This window comes from Arabidopsis lyrata, assembly GCF_000004255.2.
Source record: "Arabidopsis lyrata subsp. lyrata unplaced genomic scaffold ARALYscaffold_2, whole genome shotgun sequence".
NCBI classification, from domain to species: domain Eukaryota; kingdom Viridiplantae; phylum Streptophyta; class Magnoliopsida; order Brassicales; family Brassicaceae; genus Arabidopsis; species Arabidopsis lyrata.
Window position 1 is genome coordinate 385,929 of NW_003302554.1, and position 22,682 is coordinate 408,610.

At 36.3% G+C, this 22,682-nt stretch overlaps 6 protein-coding genes across 7 annotated transcripts; 1 reads left to right on the forward strand and 5 right to left on the reverse strand.

Moving 5' to 3' along the window:
* Positions 1 to 505: 505 nt before the first annotated feature.
* Positions 506 to 3,732, reverse strand: LOC110230916. 2 transcript variants are annotated; one of them, XM_021035163.1, is made up of 3 exons: positions 3,495 to 3,732; positions 3,180 to 3,251; positions 506 to 3,095 (listed from the first exon to the last, which is right to left on the reverse strand). In XM_021035163.1, the coding sequence occupies exon 3, from the start codon at positions 3,080 to 3,082 to the stop codon at positions 746 to 748; it is 2,337 nt and encodes a 778-aa protein (XP_020890822.1). In that variant the 5' UTR covers positions 3,083 to 3,095; positions 3,180 to 3,251; positions 3,495 to 3,732; the 3' UTR covers positions 506 to 745. The 2 variants fall into 2 exon arrangements, with proteins under 2 accessions (XP_020890822.1, XP_020890821.1); XM_021035162.1 differs by lacking the exon at positions 3,180 to 3,251.
* Positions 3,733 to 5,808: 2,076 nt separating this feature from the next.
* On the reverse strand, positions 5,809 to 7,160 carry LOC9323971. The gene is made up of 2 exons (XM_021035168.1): positions 6,383 to 7,160; positions 5,809 to 6,319 (listed from the first exon to the last, which is right to left on the reverse strand). Exons 1-2 carry the CDS (start codon positions 6,640 to 6,642, stop codon positions 6,211 to 6,213), a joined length of 369 nt encoding a protein of 122 aa, XP_020890827.1. The 5' UTR covers positions 6,643 to 7,160; the 3' UTR covers positions 5,809 to 6,210.
* A 1,138-nt stretch (positions 7,161 to 8,298) lies between these two features.
* On the reverse strand, positions 8,299 to 8,697 carry LOC9323972 (non-specific lipid-transfer protein 2P). Its single transcript, XM_021035030.1, is given in 3 exon segments — positions 8,299 to 8,376; positions 8,378 to 8,464; positions 8,467 to 8,697. Coding segments are annotated over 3 exon segments (396 nt in total).
* A 9,100-nt stretch (positions 8,698 to 17,797) lies between these two features.
* Positions 17,798 to 19,704, reverse strand: LOC9323975 (ubiquitin-conjugating enzyme E2 28). The gene is made up of 5 exons (XM_002887866.2): positions 19,588 to 19,704; positions 19,408 to 19,493; positions 18,491 to 18,618; positions 18,312 to 18,416; positions 17,798 to 18,226 (listed from the first exon to the last, which is right to left on the reverse strand). Exons 2-5 carry the CDS (start codon positions 19,475 to 19,477, stop codon positions 18,083 to 18,085), a joined length of 447 nt encoding a protein of 148 aa, XP_002887912.1. The 5' UTR covers positions 19,478 to 19,493; positions 19,588 to 19,704; the 3' UTR covers positions 17,798 to 18,082.
* Positions 19,705 to 19,860: 156 nt separating this feature from the next.
* LOC9323976 (mitochondrial import receptor subunit TOM7-2) lies at positions 19,861 to 20,336 on the forward strand. Its single transcript, XM_002886310.2, has one exon. The coding sequence runs from the start codon at positions 19,967 to 19,969 to the stop codon at positions 20,216 to 20,218; it is 252 nt and encodes an 83-aa protein (XP_002886356.1). The 5' UTR covers positions 19,861 to 19,966; the 3' UTR covers positions 20,219 to 20,336.
* An 85-nt stretch (positions 20,337 to 20,421) lies between these two features.
* Positions 20,422 to 22,329, reverse strand: LOC9322423 (putative inactive receptor-like protein kinase At1g64210). Its single transcript, XM_002887867.2, has 2 exons — positions 21,112 to 22,329; positions 20,422 to 21,041 (listed from the first exon to the last, which is right to left on the reverse strand). Exons 1-2 carry the CDS (start codon positions 22,280 to 22,282, stop codon positions 20,446 to 20,448), a joined length of 1,767 nt encoding a protein of 588 aa, XP_002887913.1. The 5' UTR covers positions 22,283 to 22,329; the 3' UTR covers positions 20,422 to 20,445.
* Positions 22,330 to 22,682: the final 353 nt, after the last annotated feature.

Below are 22,682 nucleotides of genomic sequence, written 5' to 3' on the forward strand. Positions count from 1 at the left end.
ATACGAGGGTTGACTTGCGTGTTGGATTCTACATAAGCCAAAAGATACTACATAATCACTAATCAATTAATCCAAAGTTGAGGTGTTTTACCGATTGATGTAGATGTCATTAAAGCCAAGCTTCTCCACATAGTTGGCAAGTGACATATGTCAACCTTTAATCTACTCCTACTTAATGCATCTGAAACTAGAATACCATTAGTATTACGTTTCCAGTTATGTAGTTTTAACTTTGCAGAATTAGTGTTACTAAATACATCTGGTGGTTGGTTTTGAGGGTTCTTACACTGGCTATATAACCTGACTTGACCACATATATATATATATATTCCATTGTGGGAGTACATAAGATTTTTTTTCTGTTCGTTTTCAATTTCGAAGAATTTGTCCTTACATTAAACTTCCTTGCAGATTGAAAACTTGTTAATGAGAAAAATAAATTTATATAAAGCCAGAATATTACTAGAGAGGCGTGGATGCTTAGATCAAGAGAGAATCAAGGATATAAAATTGGGAAAGAGATTGTAAAGAAGAAGAAGATGGTGGGATTAAGTTTCTCATGAAGAAACCGGACACATACAAAAGCAAGTAACACATTGTCTCCATTACAGCACTACGAATCTACGATATGTAACCGCACTAATCCTACTTCCCAAGCGTCATAAAAGGTACTACAAAAGCACTAATGAGTTAGCAAAACCACCAAAATGCCCCGTTTGGTTCGACTCAAATCCATCTAAAACTTTCAGCTCTTCTTCGTAGTAGGTTTAGGAGTAGTTTTGCGTTGGGACTTACCTGATACGTTAGGTGGAGGTGGTGGCGACCGGGGAATGACCGGAGGAAACAATCTCGGAACTCCAAAAGCTTCCGGCCAAGCTAATAGCTCTGGAACAGGAGAAAATGTAGCAGCATAAGTTTTGCAATGCCGTTCAAGAGTGTAACAGTCATCTACATACTGCAAAGGGTTGATTTTCAGCATCTTGCAGACCGCTAGAGCATGTAGACATGGGAACTTGCAACTTTGAAACTCCCCACATGTGCAGGTGCAGTCGCTCAGCTGAACAATCCATTCATCATTTTCTTGAGGCGCTGTGACCTGAAACGCATTATTGTCTAACGGCATCACATCATAAGTAACGGAAGCTTTCCTTGACTTTACAAGCGTTTCCGTGACAGGTTTAGCGTACACAGCGCCGCATTTACGATTACCCCGGATACGACATAAAGACTCATCAAACGAGTGTCTCAGCTCATCAAACAGACGCAGCACGTAACCTGTCAATACATGATTATCCAAATGAGAGACATTAAAATCTACAAACAGGGATGTTGTCTCTATCTCCATGATTCCATATCTCCGACCATTGTCATGAGCCAGAGCCCACTGATTTGGAGGGAATTGGTCTAACCATTTCCGAGCTTCTGAGTTCTTCTTTTCAATGTCCTTCATGTAGGAATCAAATTCTTCCTTCTGACTCGTGGATCCAGCCTGCTTCACGAGGTCCTCCAGATAGTAGTCTCGAAAAATGCCACTGAATCGAGAGAGCAGATGACGCAGACAGAATCTGTGATAAGCCCAGGGTTCTTGCCACTGAGATCCGGATTCATTAATAACAGCAAGTATGTCGGGGTGGGGACTGGAAATGAGGCAAAGGCCTTTCCTTTGTGTAACCTTCTCTCTGATTCCAGTGAGAAACCAACGCCAACTATCAGTAGAAACTTCTGTAGTAAACGCAAAGGCAAGCAGAAAAAAATTGTCTGCTGCATCAACTGTAGAGGCAATCATCAACTTCAATTGGTACTTACAGTTCAAATTTTTGGTGTCCACTATGATTAGAGGTCTACAGTGTTGGAACCCTTCGATAGACTGTGAAAATGCCCAAAACACACCACGGAAGGATGCAAATTTAGGATTAGGAAAAAGATCATACTTCCAGTCCACGAGGAGTCCATTAGATGAATGAAGGGCAGCCATTAATTTGGGCAAATCTTCAAAACCCTGAGCGCAATCTCCAAAGACTCTTTTGATAGCTTCATTCTTCGCGATCCGCACCTCCGAAGTTTCAAGATCATAGCCAATTTTTTCTATATACCACTTCTTCAGCTCTGTAAATGACTGTGTTGGATGTATTCTGATCACACGTTCAAACTCATCTGCTTCAAACTCCATATAGGAATCTTGTGGCTCATTGGCACAACTACAAGTATGTGGACCAGTATACTTAATTATCTCGATAAGTCCGTGCTTTTCCATTGTAGCAGCCTCAAGCGTCCACTTGCATTTCCATCTGGCGCACTCAAACATATACTCATCCTTCTCAGCCTCTCGCATTACGCAACTTCGCTGCCCTTTAAAGCAGCACCAGTCCACAGCTTTCTTCAGCTCATCACCATCTTTGAAGCATAATCCAACTCGCAAGTCACGATCGTCAAGCCACAAACTAGAAAGACACGGTTTAGAAACACCAGAACTGGAATCTTGATTCAAATCCTTAAGGAAAATGTTGTTATCCTCTGTCAAATAAACCACTTGCGCCACTGCATCTGAACCTGGATTTTTATCTGTCATGTCAGCATCTCCACCGTTTCCAATGTCAACACCTTCTTCATCTTCAATCCACCCGTTACTGTTACCCTTCTCTAGCTTAACAGGTATATCCATCCTCTGTCTTTTCGAGGAACAACTGGGATTTGCCAACAACGGCGAACAAGCAGCAGACTCAACAACCCCATCAGATTTCACTTCCAAATAGAGTTCCACATTTTTAATAGAAGGATGTTTGCTTGGGACTTCAAGCATTGTCTCCAAACTAGAGTCGTTCACCACAGGCAAAAGTAGAAACTGAAGCATTGATTGCTGTTGAACAACTGAAGGAAACCTACCGAAAATTCTAACCTTTGATCTCCGATCATCTATATCTAATCCAGTAAGAAGATACAGCTGATCCAACAATATGCTTAACTCAGTCTTTCGCTTAACTTTGATCATTCTAGGAGTCGATCTGTCATAGTATACCCCATTACTGCCATACTCGATGCGACCGTTCCAGTAACACAACACCGGAACCTCCATTTCAGCCATGAGCACAACAAACCTGCAAGAAATCCAAAGTAAAAATGTAAGCTCTAAAGCTAAATCCCAGTTATGCAACCCTAAAAGAAACAACAGCAACATATATCTCTAATGTAACAACATGGAAGGCCTCAGTCCCTAAAATGTAAGGAATTCTATATAAAATTCTAAAACAAACCTGCAAGGAATACAAAGCAAAACTTAAAAACTCAGGGGATAAAACCCTAAAATGCAAACCACTGTCTCTTGTTTTCCAAGTATAAAGAACCCTAAAAGATAAAGGATCAAGTTTTACTCTAAAACAACAGCAAGGAACCGGAGCAGAAGAATCCAGCAAGAAATTGTTTTAAAAACCCTTTAAAAACACACAAAAATAGTCTGGATTTTAAAAGGGAGCCCTAAGTTATAGATATTTACATACCTGAGAAAGAAAACGAAGGTTAGGAAGTTTGGATTTTCAGAAATGGAAGTAATTTGAGTTGCATTAAGGATTTCTCCGGCGATGTGGTCACGGCGGAGGAAGGCAACTACACTCGCACTCAGTCACAATCACAAATATCATTCACAGCTTTTCAGATAAAGTAAAAAGTAATACAAAGTTTGGAAACGAAGAACTGTTGGGCCGGAATTAGAAAGCCCACCAACAACTGTTGGGCCAAACTTGATGACTACGGGGGAATCTTTAGAATTACCACTGCTTAAGTAAAAAGTAATACAAAGTTTGGAAACGAAGAACTGTTGGGCCGGAATTAGAAAGCCCACCAACAACTGTTGGGCCAAACTTGATGACTACGGGGGAATCTTTAGAATTACCACTGCTTAGCTTTCAATTCGCCTCTGACCATCAAATGAAATGTGAATAACCCGTCCTCCTCTTTTTGAAATAAGGGGCGCTTATGGTTCTGTCGGTGATGAATCTAACCGGAGATCCAACGGCTATCAATCATCATATTATTGTTGTTTATGAATGTTAGTATTGAAATTTAACACTAAAATTGTTTGAAAACAAAAATATTTTTATATAATAAAAAATGGGAAAATTGGAAATAAAGGATAAATATTTAAGTATTTGTCCATATATGAATTCTATGAACAAATATCAACTATTCCTAAACTACCCCTTGCATAAGATTGAACCAATTGTTTCAAAAACAATTAAGAAAAATATGTATTAAAATGATAAAAAAGACATGAAGATATATAAAATTTCAAAAATATATTGTTTTGTTTTCGTTTTAGATGGATAAAATTTGATCTATAAAGTTTAGAATATATCTTCTGAAATTAGAATGTATATTCTATACACTCTACATGTTCTACAAAATTTAGATTATGTATTCTACACACTCTACATGTTCTACAAAATTTAGAATTCATTTCTGTTATAAGGTATTTAGAATACTAGTTTCTACAACTTTTAGAATACATATTCTATACTTTGTTCTTTGTTCTACAAAAATTAGAATATGTTTTCTAATATTTACTCATGTTCTAAGAATGTTAGAAAACATATTCTTAAGATTTTTTTTATTCTATAAAAATTAGAAAGTACATTCTATCTACTTTAGATTTAAAAAAAAACAATATCTTAAAATATGGAAATTGAATATAGTGAATTTGATTACATCTGCAAATTACAGAAGTTGAATTCTGAATACTTTAAAATTCTTTATACCTAAGTGAATAAATTATAACACAAATTAGAATTTTTCTTTATACTTCACACTTTTTCCTATAGATTACGCTTAATTTCTTGTCTCAAAACCCGGAAAATTAGTTGAATTTTGAATACTTTAAAATTCTTTATACCTAAGTGAATAAATTATAACACAAATTAGAATTTTTCTTTATACTTAATATTTTTTCCTATAGATTACGCTTAATTTCTTGTTTCAAAACCCGAAAAATTATAGTTGCGCTCCATAAAGAAATTGAAATCAAGGGAGTGAGATAGAGAGAGGGATTGAAGAAGAAGAAGAAAAAAAAATTATTTAATATGGCGTTATTAGAGAGGAGAGAACAATTACGAAAGTTTAACTTTGATGAGCAAGAGAATCAAAGAAGAAGAAGATATGAAATTATTTACGGCAAAACAAATAATGGAATGTAAATAAATGTTGATTTTGTTCTATATTTTTTCCAAATTGTTTTTAGAAAGAAATCAATTTAATTTTGAATTTTTTTAATAGTTTAGTAAGATTTTAAAAGACTGAGGGCATATTGGGATTTTAATTAGATGAAATCATATATGACCAATATTAAAGTATATATGACCAATCATGAATATAGAATGCATAGATTGACAATAGTTTAATTATTTGTCTTTTATTTCCAATTTTCCCATAAAAAATTTAGCAAAAAACCTAAGAAGTGAAAAACATTTTTATAACTTAGAAAAAAAATTTTGAAATGAAAATATTTTCATAATTAAAAAAAAATAGTTTACATAATAAAAATATTGTAAAAAACCATAAAAATAAATCTAAGGGTTAAATTTACTTGCGTGAAAAGCGGTTGAACTAATAACGTCTCTTACGGATCCGTAAGATGGAATGAGATACTTAGTCCGGTTTGTTTTCAATGCATTGAAATTTAACACTTAAAGTTTTTGAAAACAAAAATATTTTATATAATAAAAAATTTAGTAAAACAAAAACATTTTTATAACTTGGAGAAAAACTTTGGGTTGGCTGATTTTATAGCCATAAACTAGTTGCATTCTCAGCTTTCCCCCCCCCCAACCTTTTCGCTCCAGCTAATTCCACCATTAACTTAGATAATTCTCACAATTTCAACATATACTTTCGGATTCATCCTTAAAACTACGCCTCCAATTGAACCGGTCATTAAACCGGTTCTAACCACAAATCCGCGTTTACTGTACCGCGATTGCCATTTACCCGACTAAAAGCCCATTACCCGTTAAGAAAACGACGTCGTTTTCATTTTGATAAACTCATCAAAACCCAAACAAAAAACGACGTCGTTTTCATTCTTCTTCTTCTACAAAATTGATTTGGGCGTTTAGGGTTCTTCATTCCTAAAGCTGTGTGCATCAATCAACATAGAGTTCCCTTGTTTATAAAAACAATCTTAAGAAAACACAGAACAACAAAGCCAACTAAGATTCCCATTCTTCACAGAAATAGAGAGAGAAAGAGAAGATTACTTACCTGCTCTTGAGAGGAAGACATTATAGGTACATCGTGTAAATCTCCCATCTCATCCACATCAACGTTCATCAAACTGTACAAACATTTTCTCAGTAATCAACTAAACCCTAAATCAAGAAAAGTAAAAGGAAATTACCCAGAAGAAGAAAAGTTGCCGATTTGATAGCCAACAGAAGCATGTAACGATGGAAGAGGCGGAGCACTAAGGTCCATCAAATCCATACCCAAAGCCGTCGATGTTTCATCTTGTGAGAATCGTTCCAAATTCGAAACCCCAATCATCGGCATATGACCCTCTTGAAACCCCTTCAAAGACGACTGATCAATCTCCGGCATATGAAGTACGATGCTGCGAATATCGCTGGTCACAGTAATGGTCCCCGGCTCTCTCCACATCCCAAATAAAGCGCTCGAGCAAAGAGAGGACTTCTTGCGGAGGCAATTCAGGAGCCACTTCTTGTAATAAAACGATGCGTTCTTGCTTCAATTCAGACGATAGTTCCTTCGGCGCCTGATTCAAAACCTAACGTGAATCGATCCTTTTTCTTGGCGGAATCTAATTCGAAATCCGACTTGGATAATTGATCGATCTTGGCGACTCCGCCGCCGTGGATTGCTCGTTAACTGAAACCCCGGCGAAGATTTTGTAGAAGAAGAAGAATGAAAACGACGTCGTTTTCTTAACGGGTAATGAGTTTTTAGTCGGGTAAATCGCAATCGCGGTACAATAAACGCGGATTTGTGGTTAGAACCGGTTTAATGACCGGTTCAATTGGAGGCGTAGTTTTAAGGATGAATCCGAAAGTACATGTTGAAATTGTGAGAATTATCTAAGTTAATGGTGGAATTAGCTGGAGCGAAAAGGTTGGGGGGGAAAGCTGAGAATGCAACTAGTTTATGGCTATAAAATCAGCCAACCCAAAAACTTTTGAAATGAAACATTTTCATAATCAAAAATATAATTAAAAAAAATAGTTTACATAATAAAAATATTTGTAAGAAAACATTAAAAATTAATCTAAGGGTTAAATTTACTTGCATGAAAAGCGGTTGAACTAATAACACATCTTACAGACCCATAGGATAGGACGGGATGTTTAGTCCGGTTTGTTTTCAATGCATTGAAATTTAACACTTAGGGTTTTTCTAAACAAAAATATTTTATGTAATAAAAAATTTAGTAAAAAACCAAGAAGTGAAAAACATTTTTATAACTTGGAAAAAAAATTAATCTAAGGGTTAAATTTACAAATATTTTTTTTTTCAAAATATTTTATATAATAAAAACTTTAGTAAAAAACCAAGAAGTGAAAAATATTTTTCTAACTTGGAAAAAAACTTTTGAAATGAAACATTTTCATAATCAAAAATACAATTAAAAAATATTTTACATAATAAAAATATTAGTAAAAAAACCATAAAAATAAATCTAAGAGTTAAATTTACTTGCGAGAAAAACGGTTGAACTAATAACACCTCTTACGGACCCGTAGGATGGGACGGGATGCTTAATCCGGTTTGTTTTCAATGCATTGAAAATTAACACTTAAATTTTTTGAAAACCAAAATATTTTGTATGATAAAGACTCAATTAAAATAAAAAAACGTTTGCTAGAAAAAAGAGAAAAAAAAGTTGAGGTAACAAATAAATCCCTAAATTCCAAATTGGTGAACAATGCCTAAGGACATACTAAACGAAACAGTAGACAAGTATGTGATGAATTTGCGTAAGGACAGAGAGTGATACCAATTTATGATCGAGATTGAAGCATTCACGTGTTATCAAACAGTCAGAAGAACCCTAGACATGAAGAACAAAAGAATCTCTTACCATACCTCTTTGGTTTTAAAATAAAATTAAGGATCGGGGACAATCGTCGTCCTTGCTTGCTTGAAGTAGAGACTCAGATAAATCATATATGTGACACAAAAGTCAGAAAAACAGAGTCACACAACGATGACAAGAGAATCGATCAACCCCTTAGAAGACCCCAACATATATGTATATGTCATCAACTCAATAATGACGCCTTGAGTAAGTAACACCACCACTCAGATTCTCCCTCCCGGCGATTCAACCGACGGTGTCGATTCAACCAGTGGGTTCCTTGTTCGCATCATATTGATGTTAATTATTTCCACATCTTAGGTTAAGAATACCACAAGACTTGAGACGAGAGCTGAGGACATTGGTCTTGATCTTACTGGTTTTAGTTACATATATGATATATCACACAGACATGATTGTTGCTCTTTCAAAATTTTACAACATTCAGTCGATATCTTTAATCCACTATTAACAACGTCCAAGCAAGTCTGAATCTTACTTTCATCACATGATTCTCCATCCCTCTTGGATCTACTTCCGCAGGCACGGATAGCTTTTGTCGGAAGAGGTAATGATGCCAAGAGTATGACGAATGTGATAAGCAGCAATCCGACGGTCTTCATGTATATGTATATCTATGGCAAATTGTTTGGATACCTTTTGTTTTCTAAGAGGTTAATGGGAATTTTTGATTAGGTATTTATTTGATAATTAAGGATTCTAGATTTCTAGTTGTATGGTATAATTGCGTAATGAACGTGTTTACTGTGTTAATCATCATGCACATAATTAGTTGTTATGTAAATATAGCCTAAAAGAAAGGCTAAATCACTTTTCCATATAAGCTTTAGAAATTTATAGAAATAATAAATTCGGTTTTTAGTTATTTAGAAAATTTTATTGGTTAATCCGCAATGGTATACAGATTTTACATTTGCTTATATTACATTTGTAAACGTTTGCATAAATTATATGAAAATTCAGATTTCATATAAACCACAACTACATTATAATTATATTGAAAAGATTGAGAAATTGAAAAATGAAACAAAAAGATGCAAATCACTTATATATAGAAGCCATTTCCAAACTGTAAACGGAGCGGATATCCGTTTTTTTTAGGATATCCGTATCCGTATTATCCGCCAATTTGGTATCCGTATCCGGATCCGGAATTCCGGATATCCGTTAAAAATTCGGATATCCGCGAATATCCGGAAATAGTGTTTTTTTTTTTTTTGGTAAACCGAAAATAGTATTTTAAAATCCTAAATTCATTAATATCATACATTAAAAGCTTTAAAAAATCACAAAATAGCTAGAAGTTGATTATATATACAAAACATTACAAAAACAAAGAATTTATTAAAGTAGCAAAAGGTTTAAAAGATTCAAGTGATGTTCTTAAAAAACAAAGACATTAATCAACTTCTAATAAAAAACATAAATGTAAGATATTATTAAGAAACTCGGTCATTTAATAGGATTTCTCTCCCAGGCGATATTCCCGAGACACTACAAAATCCACCGTCTTCCGGTGCCGGTGTAGCTGTGGCTCGCCGGCGTCGGACGTTGTCTTCTCTTTGCTGTTCCGCTCCTCTCCCGAAGAATCCAAACGAGTTTCGTCTCTTGTTTTTCAAGCTCTTCAAGTTTTTAGCCCGTCCTCTCTGCCTCATTCCATCTTCCATCATGTCGTTGCGTCTCGTCGAGTGCAGATCTGGTAGCATCTCTCTGCAGATCTTTGGCTCAACGGTTCGACGTGCTCCGCCTCCCACCAAAAGATCCAGCAGCTACTTCGCTGTCAGCTATTTTCTCGTCTTTTTCCCCAGCCGCGTGAATCGGCTCTCCCGTGTTAAGCCGATGGTTGTTGTCTCCTCAACTTCCCTTTCCGGTGCTCTTCGCCCTCTCTTGATCTCCGTGGTCGGTGACCCTCTCGCCTCCGTCAACCGCCGCCGCCGCCGCATGTCATCCTCCTCGCTTGGGTTAGGTCAAAGCCCCACTTTACAATTTCAGTGGAAGGGTTTCAATTGGGCTTGGCCCATCTTTGGGCCTTCTGGAGGTTGTTGTGGCCCATTGCTTTTTGGGCTGCAAGCTTGTTTTGTTATGCAAACAAGTTTTTTGGCCTGCCCTAATGTCGTGCACTTTTCACCATCTGCGCCCACCACCGACTTCGTCTTCCCCCGTCTCACCTTTGGCCACGCCTTCACCATCTCCGACTTCTTCACCCACCGGTTCACCGGATACTTCTTCGGGTTCCCTCTACCTACACTGGATACTTCTCCGGTAGACCTAGGTTGCTTCTGGTTTAGAACCACTTTTGTTGGTTCGGATTCCGCCCAAATTCGGCGAAGATTGATTACCGGATACTGCTCCGGCGTTCCCCTGCCTGTGTCTTTGGCAGATCCAGGTTGTTCTCAACCTAGAACCACGTTTGTTGGTTTGCATCTCAACGGCTATTCAGTTTGGTGCTTTGTCACCTCTTTCTTGACAGCCAATTTTAGGATTGATTTGGTTGCCCTAGTGGCAGATTCAATCTCGCGCAACATAGCACTTTGTGTGTTTTGTGTTGTCCAAGGGGTCATCTCTCTTCTTCGCTCTAGTGTTATCAAGGTTCAAGGACGCCACGATGACGATTATTGCTTAGGGGATATGATTGCTTTGATCTATCCTTCTATCTACTTTTCTTTTATGTATTGGTTTGCTTTTGGTTCAGGGAGTTTGATTGCGTTGGCTCCTCCCTTTGTAACTCTTCCCTCCTTTGAGGATGATTAGCTATGATATAAAATCTTGGTGCACAAAAAAAAAAAATCAACTTCTTAAATGCTTCTTAAAAATTTATTTTTATTTTTTGTCATATGATTTATTTATTAACATTAAAAATAAAATAAAAACAATTAAAAAAGTCGGCTTACAAGTTTTTTTGGGATTTAACACTTGAAAATGGACTCATAAAAGGCTTTTAAGTTTTTTTTTTTTCCCGGATATCCGTTATCCGTTTCTAATTTTAAGAGAATCCGTATCCGTATCCGTTTTCAAAATATCCGTTATTTACTATCCGTATCCGTTTTTCCGGATATCCGTTTTTCCGGATCAAAAACCGGATACGGATACGGATATTCGCGGATAGCGGATATTAATCTCATGCCTACTATATAGAATTTTTATCACTTATGCCACTTTTTGGCAAAAAATGATCTGGCCTGCCACCCAATAATCTACATGTCATCGAAAATATGAAGTACCGAAATTACTCTTAATGAATAAAGAAGAAGAAATAGAAAAAATTAAAAAAAAAAAAAGAAAACAAAATCGTTTTTTGTCTCTCTCCTCTCCTCCCCGACCCCGACGCTTTTCTTCCTCCTCCGCCGCTCCCGCCGATCTGCAACTACGGCTCAACAGGCGCCTCTTCCTTCTCGAAATCGGTTAGTTTCTTCTCACATATCCTCTTGACATTGCTCCATTGTTTTGTTTTTAGGTATTTCATGAGTATTCTGGAATTTTTTAAAATTAGGGATTTCAAATGAAAATTGGGTTTTATTTGGATTAGCGAATGTATATTGGCGAATGGAGGTATTTGTATTGGTAATTAAACGAATGTAGCTCGTCCATTGTTGAATCTAGTCACATCTTATGTAGAATCAAGTCAGATCTCAGTCAACTGGTATAGCTAACAGAAAGTTATTCAACTGGTACAAATAAGTCAAATTATTCAACTGGTACAACTGATAGACTATAGGCCAACTAGTACAAATGATAGTATGTAGGTCAACTGGTACAAATAGTACAACTGTGACAAATGGTGTAGATAATTATGTTTTAAATTGTTGTATTTTCAGGAGGCGATGAAGAAGAAGAGCCACACTAACGTACATTTTGACTATGGAGGGTACTATTCAGAAGAGAATGAGTGGATTTTTAAAAATTTACTATACGCTATATCGTTTGAGTTCATGGTTCAAATGGTGTATGTGCTGTTTTTAATTATTGTATTTTCAAGATAGTACCCTCCATAGTCAACTGGTACAACTGATAGTATGTAGGCCAACTAGTACAACGGATAGTATGTAGGCCAACTGGTACAACTAGTATAACTGTGAAAATGGTGTAGATTTGTGCTGTTTTTAAATGTTGTATTTTCAGGATAGTACCCTCCATAGTCAACTGGTACAACTGTTAGAGTATAGGCCAACTGGTACAAATAATAGACTGTAGGCCAACTGGTACAACTAGTATAAGTGTACCAGTGGTAATTATGTTTTAAATTGTTGTAATTTCAGGAGGCGATGAAGAAGAAGAGCCAGACTAACGTACATTTTGACTATGGAGGATACTATTCAGAAGGGAATGAGTGGATTTTTAATAGCCCGAGCATCCAGAAGCCCGAGCATCCAGAAGCAACTTGACTAATTCTCTAGTTCAACCGGTACAACTGTTTTACCACTTGGGTTCAACTAGAACAACTGAACCATTTGGGTTCAACCGGAACAACTTAAATAACTTTGTATTTTTATTTGTAAGACTAATAATACTTTGTAATATATGGATTATTGTTTGTAAGACTAGTTTGTAATATAAACTATTTTTATACTTTGCAGTATGAGTAAGATTGGTTTCTGGGTTCAGCCGGTACAACTAGGAACAACTAATACTACAAAAACATAAAATTACATAAATTAAACCATAATAAGTGATTTTAAACATTTTAAAACTCTGAAAGTACATTTAATATTTTTAATATATGATATTTAACATTATCAATAATTAATGTTTACATAAACTTGTTTTACACATATCACTCATTAGGTAACAAGCAACATTTAGTTCAAGATCATCTATAAAGATGGAATAAGTATGGAAACTATGTAGTCTTACAAATTATTCTATAAAAACTTCTTAAAAACCAATATAATTTGGAAATTGATGGGAACAACTAGAAAATTATGGTTATTTTTAAGGTTCAACTACAAAATTACAAAATTTGAAATAGTTCAACTGTGAGCAAATCAGGACAACTGAACATGTAAAGACAACTATGTAGAAATGTGTTCACACTAGTCTTTGACTAGCTTTTGACTCAAAACGGGCCCACCCTGTGATGATTTTTGGAAATAAGTTTTTTTCTCTCTCTCTCTCTCTCTCTCTCTCTCTCTCTCTCTCTCTCTCTCTCTCTCTCTCTCTCTCTCTCTCTCTCTCACATCTCGCTTCTCTCTTCTTCTTTCTTTTCTTCGTCTTCTCTCTTCTTCTTCCTTTGAAAATGAGAAACCCAAAAATTAGAGTTTTCAGATTTCTTCAAATTTTGCAAAATCTGGGTAATTCTCTCACATCTCGCTTCTATCTTCTTCGTCTTCTCTCTTCTTCTTCTTCCTTTGAAAACGAGAAATCCAAAAATTAGGGTTTTCAGATTTCTTCAAATTTTGCAAAGTCTGGGTTATCTCGCCGTTAAGGTTTAATTGCTTTAAGTTTGATCTGGGTTAATTGCTCAAAATCTGGGTTATCTCGCCGTTTTAACCTCTTTTGAATATGCGAGGGATGGAAATCCTGCTTTGGAGTCGATCCGAGAAACTCTTCGTCTTATGCGTGAAGAAATTGATGATCTTAAATAGAGGTTAGCCACAAAAGAAGTCGAGATTGCGAGGCTTAAGGGTTACTTTCAAGGTGGTAATATTGTATGATTACCACCTAGTCTTTGTAATATTTGAATTTGTATTTTGGATATGGATTTGTGTTTTTGGAATATGGATTTGTGTTTTCATGAAGTCTTATTAGTATTTGTACCTGCCGTAATGGTAGTTGTACTTGGTTCAACCGGTACAACTTCGACTTATATGTAGTTGTCCTTGATTTATCATATAGTTGTCCCTGTATTATTAGTAGTTGTCCTTGGTTTATCACATAGTTGTCCCTGGATTATTAGTAGTTGTCCCTGGATCAACCGGAACAACTAAATTTAAAATTTAGTACTCACTCCAACAACTACATGAGTACCAAGAAGAAGGAACCTCACGTTTCACTTCATCACGTAGAGTCAATTGCTTCCTAACAATCTCAACACGTATATACAAGCTAATGAACCAATAAGCTAAATTCTTCACAGAGCTCGCATCTTTAGGCCAACATTTACTAAACGCAAACATATTATTAAACATCCCCGACGGAATCTTCCCGGAGAGACACATATCTTGATTAAACTTCTCCGACATCTACACAAAAATCAAACTCAAAATTAGGGTTTCTACAAACAGGAACACGAACCAGTGATGATTAGATTTTACTAAACCTGATTAAAAGAGAGTATATCGGAGCGTAATCGAGTACGTTCGCCTTTATCGCACTTAATCGAGCTCGAGACGTTGTTAACGACGATCCCACCGGGGAAGACTAAGTCACGGTTCCGGGTCGGGACGATTTCGACTAACCTGGAACCGTCTGGTGTAGTTTTACAAGCGGAGAAACAAACATCGGAGCAGAGATAGTAACCTAATCCGATCACTGAGACGGCTTTCTTGGCGGCGGATTGAGCATCGAGGCGGGTGAAATTGTTATAGGCCTTGGATCCGAGAGAGAGATGATGGTGAAAGAAAGGGAAGAGGAAAATTCAAAAGATTGTGGCTTTGTGTGGTGAAGAAGAAGAAGAAGACGAGCGCGAAGCCATTGAAGTGGTCAACGGTGTATGGCTAGGAAAGAAAACATTTAGTCAACACGTAATTACTTTGACTTTACGGCTTTATGTTTGAATTTCGGATATGGAATTATATAGTGTGAATATGAATATTAAACCGGAGGAGACGAAGATGCAAACGGAGACGGAGGAGACGAAGACGAACTCGGAGGAGACGAAAGGCGGATAAGACGCAGACGGTCCGAGGCAACACGAAGACGCCGGAGACGACGAAAACGGACGGTCTGAAGCGATTCCGATGAGAAGCGACGGAGAGAAGTGACGGAGATTCGAGAACTCGACTCTTCTTCTTCCGATTTACAGTTTCTCGATTTATACTTAGATTATTTTTGTGTTTTTCAGATTTAGGGTAAAATTTGAAGATTTTTTATGGGTCGGATTATTTTTCATGGGCTTGGATCGGATTATTAAGGTTGGGTCGTAGTTTTTAGAATTTGGTTTGGTTTTTATGTCTTTTATTCAATTTTACGAATTAAAATAAATTCAAAAATAAAAACAAAACATAACAGTGGCATAAGAGGTTAGCATTTCTCGATCAGTGGCACAAGAGGTGAACTCTCTACTATATAGGGCTTATATTTTCGCTTTCCATTTCATAATAAGGTATACTAAGAAATGAAACATTAAAAAAACAAAGATGAATATGTTAAAGTCCATAATATAATTCTTATACTGAGTATATATTACAACATAACATATGCTTAGAGAATATTATTTAAAATAATTTAAAAAAAAAAAAAAAACTTGAACATTTTAAAATGGGAAAAATGTCATTAAAATCCCCAACTTATTCAAAACGTTGATTTAAATCCTCAACTCACGACGAAACGAAATAAATATCAAATTTATGTTGACTTTCCAAATAAATATTAAACTTATGTTGAGTTTCCAAATAAACACCAAATTTTCATTGACTTGGCCATATTAGGCATGACGTTAAGTGAGTTAACAGACCATGTTAACGGGATTAATTTTCTGTTAACAGACCCGCTAATTAAAAATGACAGTATTCCTTCTAAACATAAAACGACGTTGTTTTGTCGTAACTGCTCAATAAAATCCCGAGTTTCAAATCATATGAAGATTTAGGGTTAGGGATTTTGCTCGATTTGGGGATTTAAGATTGACTTTAGGGATTTAATTCAATCGTTACGACAAAACGACGTCGTTTAGTTGTTATATGAAACAATGTCGTTATCAATTAACATGTATGTTAATAGAAAATTAACTCCGTTAACGAGATCTATTAACCCACTTAACGTCGTACCTAATATGGCTAGGTCAACGGAAGTTTGATATTTATTTGGAAAGTCAACATAAGTTTGATATTTATTTCGTTTCGTCATGAGTTGAGGATTTAAATCAACGTTTTGAATAAATTGAAGATTTTAACGACATTTAAAATATTTCCTTATTTTCTTTTTTTACTTATTCGAAAATGCCTTCATTTCACTAGTTTTTTAAACATGGAAACTTTTAAAACTGGTAACAACTGCTCCCATTTTATTTTCTTTCATATTCCTCATATTTATGTATAAGTAGTAGAGGCAACGCTCAATGGTTCCATTTTTACTGGAAAATTTATAATAAGAAAAATTTAGACCAAAATATAAAAGCCAACATGTGCCGCTAAGCATCTCATCGGGGTGCAACGAACCATCAAATTGACAATGTACGTGAGCCAACGTGTTGTCCCTATTCTTCGATAGAGCTATATGGTTCTCCATCGGCTATAAACTTATCTTCCATCTAAGGAGTCTCATGTCCAAGCTTCCAATCATATGCCTCATGTACCGCGAGTTGGAGGGTTTCAAGAGGACATTCAACCTTGTAAAGCTGGTGGACATTCAAAGAGCATATGATTTTACTTAACCATATAAAAAACATGGCATTAACACTGATCACTGCATTAATTCATAACATATGTACTCTATTATGTTGGTGGTCTCAATCAAATCAACTTAATAAGAACTCAAGATTTCAATGGTAGATAAAGTCTACCTTTATTCTTTGATTTGACGTTATTTTGTAAATTAATACAAATATGGAATCATTGATCCCTTATAAACAAGGGATATGATAAAGGTGCAGAAAATGTTCCTAGTAACTAGTAAACACTAGAAGACCACTTCTCCGTTATTGGCTATTACTTAATATTGTATAAAAACTGAAGATAAGAAAGTGTCAAAGACTACTCAACGTATCATCTTCGGTATGGTTCCGTGTTCGCACCACAATGTTATCATTTTCAACATTTGGGATCAGGAATACCACAAGACTTGAGATGAGAGCTAAGGACATTGCTAGCAAGCGTGACACCGCGATCTTTAATTGCATCACACAAACATGATCTTTGCTCATTCATTCTCTCACAACATGAAGTCGGCAGCTTCATTCCACGAGCAATACCGTCGAAGCAAAGACCAAGCGCCATTGATTTTTGCGGCGTTGTAACACACTGTTCTCCATCCCTCTTGGAACTACTGCTGCTGGCAGCGTTAGCTTTTGTCTGAGGAGGAAATGATACCAAGAGTATGACGAATGCGATAAGCAACAATGCTACGATCTTCATTTATAGTTGTTTGATTAGATACTATGCAATCTTTAAGGTTGACACTTTCTTTCTGTCAAGGAATCCTCTATAGCAAATTGTAAGGATTCCTATTGTTTTCTAAGAGGATTTCTTTAGGTATTTAGAGGATAATTAAGGATTCCTATTGTATGGTGAATTGCGTAACAAAAGTAATTAGTGTTTATGTAAATATAGCCTTCAAGTAAGTCTAAATCACTTTTCCATAAATTTTTATATATTTATAGAAATACTAGATTTAGATTCTCGTAATACGCGGAATTTTTTTAAAATTTAAAGATAGCTCTAACTATTAGAAAATTTAGTTGGTTAATCCGCAGTCGTTTACAAATTTTACGTTTGTTTAACGATTACAAATTAAATTACGAATCAATAATCAACATCTTCAAAATCATTAAATAAAAAAAAAACGACTGATTTCTCAAACACGGATTTGAAAATTTGGTAACAAATGTTCCCATTTAATCCTCTTTCATCATCTTCATACTTATCATGTAAAAGCTCAAAGTTTCCAGCTTTACATAAATATTTTTTATTATAATTTTTTGTAATTGCATAGAAACAAAGATAGGAAACAAAGGGATAAAGAGGAGAAGGAATATTTTTGTTTGACATTAAAGAGATTTCAAACAAAGATGATAAAACATAGGAATCTAACTTATTTCATGGAAGATCCTATGTGAAGAAGTCCTCTCTCTTTCTCTCTCTCTATTAAAACCGAGTCTTTGAGGGATCAACTTTATCCCATTGCATATTTCTGAGTCCAGCTTCTCGCAGTAGACTCATACTTAGCTCTATCGGTTTTGTACATGTGAGCAATCTCTGGAACCAATGGATCATCTGGGTTTGGATCCGTTAACAATGAACATATCGAAAGTAACACCTGTAAATTCACAAAAGATTGGATTAAAATCAGAGTAGACTCATTATATATCGCCATTGCTACTGGTAAAAGAGTGTTTTTTCACCTTAGATATGGTGAGTGCAGGACTCCATTGTTCTTTCAAAATGTCGAGGCAAATGCTTCCATTGCTGTTGACATTAGGGTGAAACACTTTTGTCCTAAATGCAACCTAGAAGAAAAAAGGGTATTTGAATTTCAATAGAACTGATTTCATGATATTCAGTTTGGTAAAATGAATTTTACCTTTGGTGGTTTGAATGGATAATCCGGAGGGAAGTGAATGGTTACGAGAAAGACTCCGCCTGAATAAGGACTATCGGATGGACCCATTATTGTAGCTTGCCAATGAAACATGTCTTCAGCAACTGGGCCTTCAAGATTTCACAATTGATCATAGAAGAAAAAATAGAAAGTTTAGTCTTTTATTCACACATATTCTATGGCATTAACTGAAATACACAAAACAAAACATAAAGAATGTGCCATAGCAATGTCCTGAGAGTTCTCTAGCAGAAGAATGCATGAGCACTTTGAGAATCTCCTACAACAATCCTCTGACTCTATTGAGACCAACAATATCGACTCATTATACACTTTGACATTTTAATAACCAAAAGAAAAAGGTATAACACCCGAATGCAATAGATAAGTAACAAAGACTAAACAGCTCTCTACTCAAAAAAACTTGGGAACAAGAAGGAGCAATCATTTTTCCACAACTTCCAATTTCTATTTTCTAGACTATGATCACAAGATAACTGCAACGACCAATCTCAACTTCGTTCTAATAAAAATCTCAACTTTTAACTGTTATCTTATTAATTCTGATCACTAGTATCCAGGATGGGTATATAAATCCCAATTTTGAATAGCTATCTTCTTGACTATGATCATTGGAAAGCTGCAATTTCCAATCTAGGATCAGTACACCAATAAGTTTGTTCTGTTCTAAGAAAAATCTCAACTTTCAATTGGTATCATCTCAACTATGATTATTACGTAGCTGTAATTACCACTTCAAGATCTCTAGATAACTACGTTATATGATTAAGAAGACTAAAAAAGATTTAATTTTTTTGTTTGCTTAAAAATGAGATTATAAGATGTAACAAACAAAGCTCAAAAATAGATCAGACACGTAAGAAGAGCTAGAGTCTAACCAGCACTGCAGGAAGTTGGAGGATCCTTCTGAAGATCCTTGAGCTCTTTCAAGATCCGTTTCGAAGCCATTTCTCAACAAAAACTCCTAGATCCAAAAAAAAACAAACCCTAGATCGATTCAACAACGACAAAGAGAATCCAACAAGCAAAATTCCAGACAAAAGGAGAAAGCTTTTTACCTTAAAGACAGATCCTCCAAACTCGGTTTGACGATTCACTTCCTGCAGATTTTTGAGACAGAGACAGAGAGAGAGCTTTTGTGACCTAAAGAAAAAATATTGCGATTTATTTATGCTTCAAAAATAAATAATGACAGCTATTTTCCAGCGAGCGAGAGAATAATAATTATTGGATTAGATATTTTTTTTATTTTTTAATGAAAATAAAGGACCCTCTGATTCAGACAGAGTTTCTCATACAGACTTTAAAAAGGGGCTTAAACCCTTACTTAGGGTTTTGTCTTCGAGCAAAATCGACTCTGACACAGAGATACGCAGAAAGAGAGAGAGAGAGAGAGAGAGAGAGAGAGAGAGAGAGAGAGCTCTGAGATTAGAATCAATGGCGGCTAAAGCTTCGTTGAAGATCAAAGGCAAAGGAAAAGGATCATCAAAGGGATCATCATCATCATCATCATCATCATCATCTTCCTCCTCTGCATCATCAAAGTACAAGGTCTTCAAAGCTTGGACCAACTGGTCATTGGAGAAAGCCAAAGTCGCGACTCACTATGGCTTCATCCCTCTGATCATCATCATCGGCATGAATTCAGATCCTAAACCTGATCTTTTTCAACTCCTCAGTCCCGTTTAATCCTCCAATTCGGATTTTCGTCGAATGTTTTTTTAGATGCTTTTACTTTCTTTCCCCCAAATTTGTTCTGTCTTTTTCGATTTATGAAATGGATTTCTATTTGTTTCTGATTCTGTAATTCAAAGTCTCATTCTTTTTTGCATATCTGCTTTCAAACAATCAATAAAACAAATGATCTATGAAGGAAAAAGAATTGCTTTAATGGCTACTACTACTTTTGTGTTCTCTCACTCTGCATCAATTGATCGAATATCTTCAATCAATTTCAAAACTTGAGCTATATGAGGTCGTTCTTGTTCCTTCAGAGCAACACAAGCCAATCCTATTTGTAACATCTCAACCATTTCCTCCTCGAAACCACCTGATTGACTCAATATCTCCGTATCAAATACTTCTCCAGTCCACTCTCTAGCCACCACTGATCTTATCCAGCTTGCTAAATCCATGTTTTCGCCTTCTGTTGTTACTGAATCCGCTGGACTCGCCGGAGATTTCCCTGTCAAGAGCTCGAGTAATACCACACCGAAGCTGTACACATCCGAAAACTGCGTGCTTCTTCTTGTGTCTGTTATTTCAGGTGCGTGGTAACCCGAAGTAAGGCAGGTGGTTTGAGGAAGAGATCTCATGATTGTCGTCAAGCCAATATCGCCGATGCAGCCATAACATTGTGAGTCTAAGAAGATGTTTGAGGATTTGATGTTTCCATGGATGAATTTCCCGTTGTTCCCTTCATGGATTTTAGCTAGTCCTCTCGCTGCCCCGGTTGCTATCCTCAATCTAGCATCCCAATCTAACAGTACTCGATGATACTCTCCTCTGTTTCCTGCAAAGAAAATCATGTTGCTTTAGATTTATCAACAGAATGAGAGCAATTAAAGTAACTAGTAACTAACCGTGCAGCATCTCGAAGAGGCTTCCATGACTGTAATAGCTATAAACCGCGAGCTTATCGTCTTTGGAGTAGTAGTAAGCCTTTAGCTCAGCTACATTTTCATGTCTGATCATACCAATGACCTCCATTTGTTGCTCAAACTCTCGTCTTCCCACGACAACTTCCTTCAATCGCTTCACTACAACCGTGCTCATGTCCTCCATTGATACCTTATAGGTTGTACCAAAAGCACCCTTCCCCAAAACTTCTGCAGATGAGCTTAGCAAATCATCTAGATCAAATAAGTGGTTTCTTCCACCGAAGAAGATGATCTTCCCGCCTTCTTCGGTGTTACCATCTCTAGATGTCCAGTTTCCTGGAGGAGAAGACGAGTCTCTCTTCCGCAACTTCCCCGAGATTCTAGTCTTCCCGAAACAAGTGATCATTATAAAGGAAAATCCTGAAACACACAAAATGCAAGCTGCAGCCAGAATCAGCAAGAAAGCAAGCTGGCTTAACCCGAAAGGAGTCTTGTTTTGTTTCTTCCTCTCGTTAAGCTTGTTGCCAGAAAAGGCTGAACTTTGGAATCTTTGAAGAGATTTCGGTATTGTACCGATGAGCTTGTTGTTGGAGAAGTTGATTTGACTCAGTTTTGGAAGATCAAGATCAGGAATCTCCCCTGAGAATGAATTGTTTGCAAGATTCAAGACTCGAAGGCTGGTCAAACCTGAAAGAGACTTTGGGATGCTTCCGTTGAATCCATTGTTAGACAGATCAAGAACCTTAAGATTCTTCAACTCTGAGAGAATCACCGGTAAAGGACCCGAGAGGCGGTTATGTTGTAGATAGAGATGAGTCAAGTTCTTGAGATTTCTGAAATCAGAAGGGAAGTCTCCGGTGAATTGGTTCTTTCTAAGGCTTAGAAACTTGAGAGAAGAGAGACGACTGATGGTGAAAGGAGGAATCAAACCGTTGAATCCAACCGCGGGTAATCTAACGGCTACAATTCGATCTCGGTTTTCGTTGCAGGTAACTCCGGTCCAGCGATGACAAACCGGAGAGCTCTGGTTCCAATGGAGACGAGACGAGTTAAAATTAGACAAGAAATCAAGCAAAGCTTTCTTGTCGTCGTCAAGAGTCTGAGAGGAAATGAGAACAAAACAGAGAATCAAAGAGAAGAAGAAGATTTCCATTGTGAAGAAACTAGTTTCTGTTTCTAACTGTAAACAGAGAAATTTTCTTTAGCAGAAGAATTTGTTTGTCTGATTAAAATAAAATTAAAGAGAGATTAGAAAGATACGCCGGCAGGTTTAGCCGGCAAAAAAAAGTCTTTTCTATTATAAGCAAAACAAAAACCTTGGAGCCATTAAAAACATTGAGACCGTTTCTCTGCGCTTAAATTTTCTTGGGAAAATTTCTGAGTTTTGATTGTTTGGTATTTAATTCTTGCTTCAAGAATTTCATACCAACGGCTAATTTCTGTTTACACTAAGCCTAAAGCCTGTAACGTAAGCGCGGTAAAATTCAGAGGCTTGGCACACAATTATCATCAAAGAAAAAAAAGCCTGAAATGTTCTACATTTTTGTGGTACT

Coding starts and splice junctions, on each gene's coding strand:
- LOC110230916 (XM_021035162.1), bottom strand. CDS start 3,082: ATGGCTGAAATGGAGGTTCCGGTGTTGTGTTACTGGAACGGTCGCATC.
- LOC9323971 (XM_021035168.1), bottom strand. CDS start 6,642: ATGTGGAGAGAGCCGGGGACCATTACTGTGACCAGCGATATTCGCAGC. Junction 6,320..6,382: donor GGCAACTTTTCTTCTTCTGG/GTAATTTCCTTT, acceptor ATGTTTGTACAG/TTTGATGAACGTTGATGTGG.
- LOC9323975 (XM_002887866.2), bottom strand. CDS start 19,477: ATGGCTTCGAAACGGATCTTGAAAGAGCTCAAGGATCTTCAGAAGGAT. Junction 18,417..18,490: donor ATCCATTCAAACCACCAAAG/GTAAAATTCATT, acceptor TTTTTCTTCTAG/GTTGCATTTAGGACAAAAGT. Junction 18,227..18,311: donor CTGCACTCACCATATCTAAG/GTGAAAAAACAC, acceptor GTGAATTTACAG/GTGTTACTTTCGATATGTTC.
- LOC9323976 (XM_002886310.2), top strand. CDS start 19,967: ATGGCGGCTAAAGCTTCGTTGAAGATCAAAGGCAAAGGAAAAGGATCA.
- LOC9322423 (XM_002887867.2), bottom strand. CDS start 22,282: ATGGAAATCTTCTTCTTCTCTTTGATTCTCTGTTTTGTTCTCATTTCC. Junction 21,042..21,111: donor CCTCTTCGAGATGCTGCACG/GTTAGTTACTAG, acceptor TTTTCTTTGCAG/GAAACAGAGGAGAGTATCAT.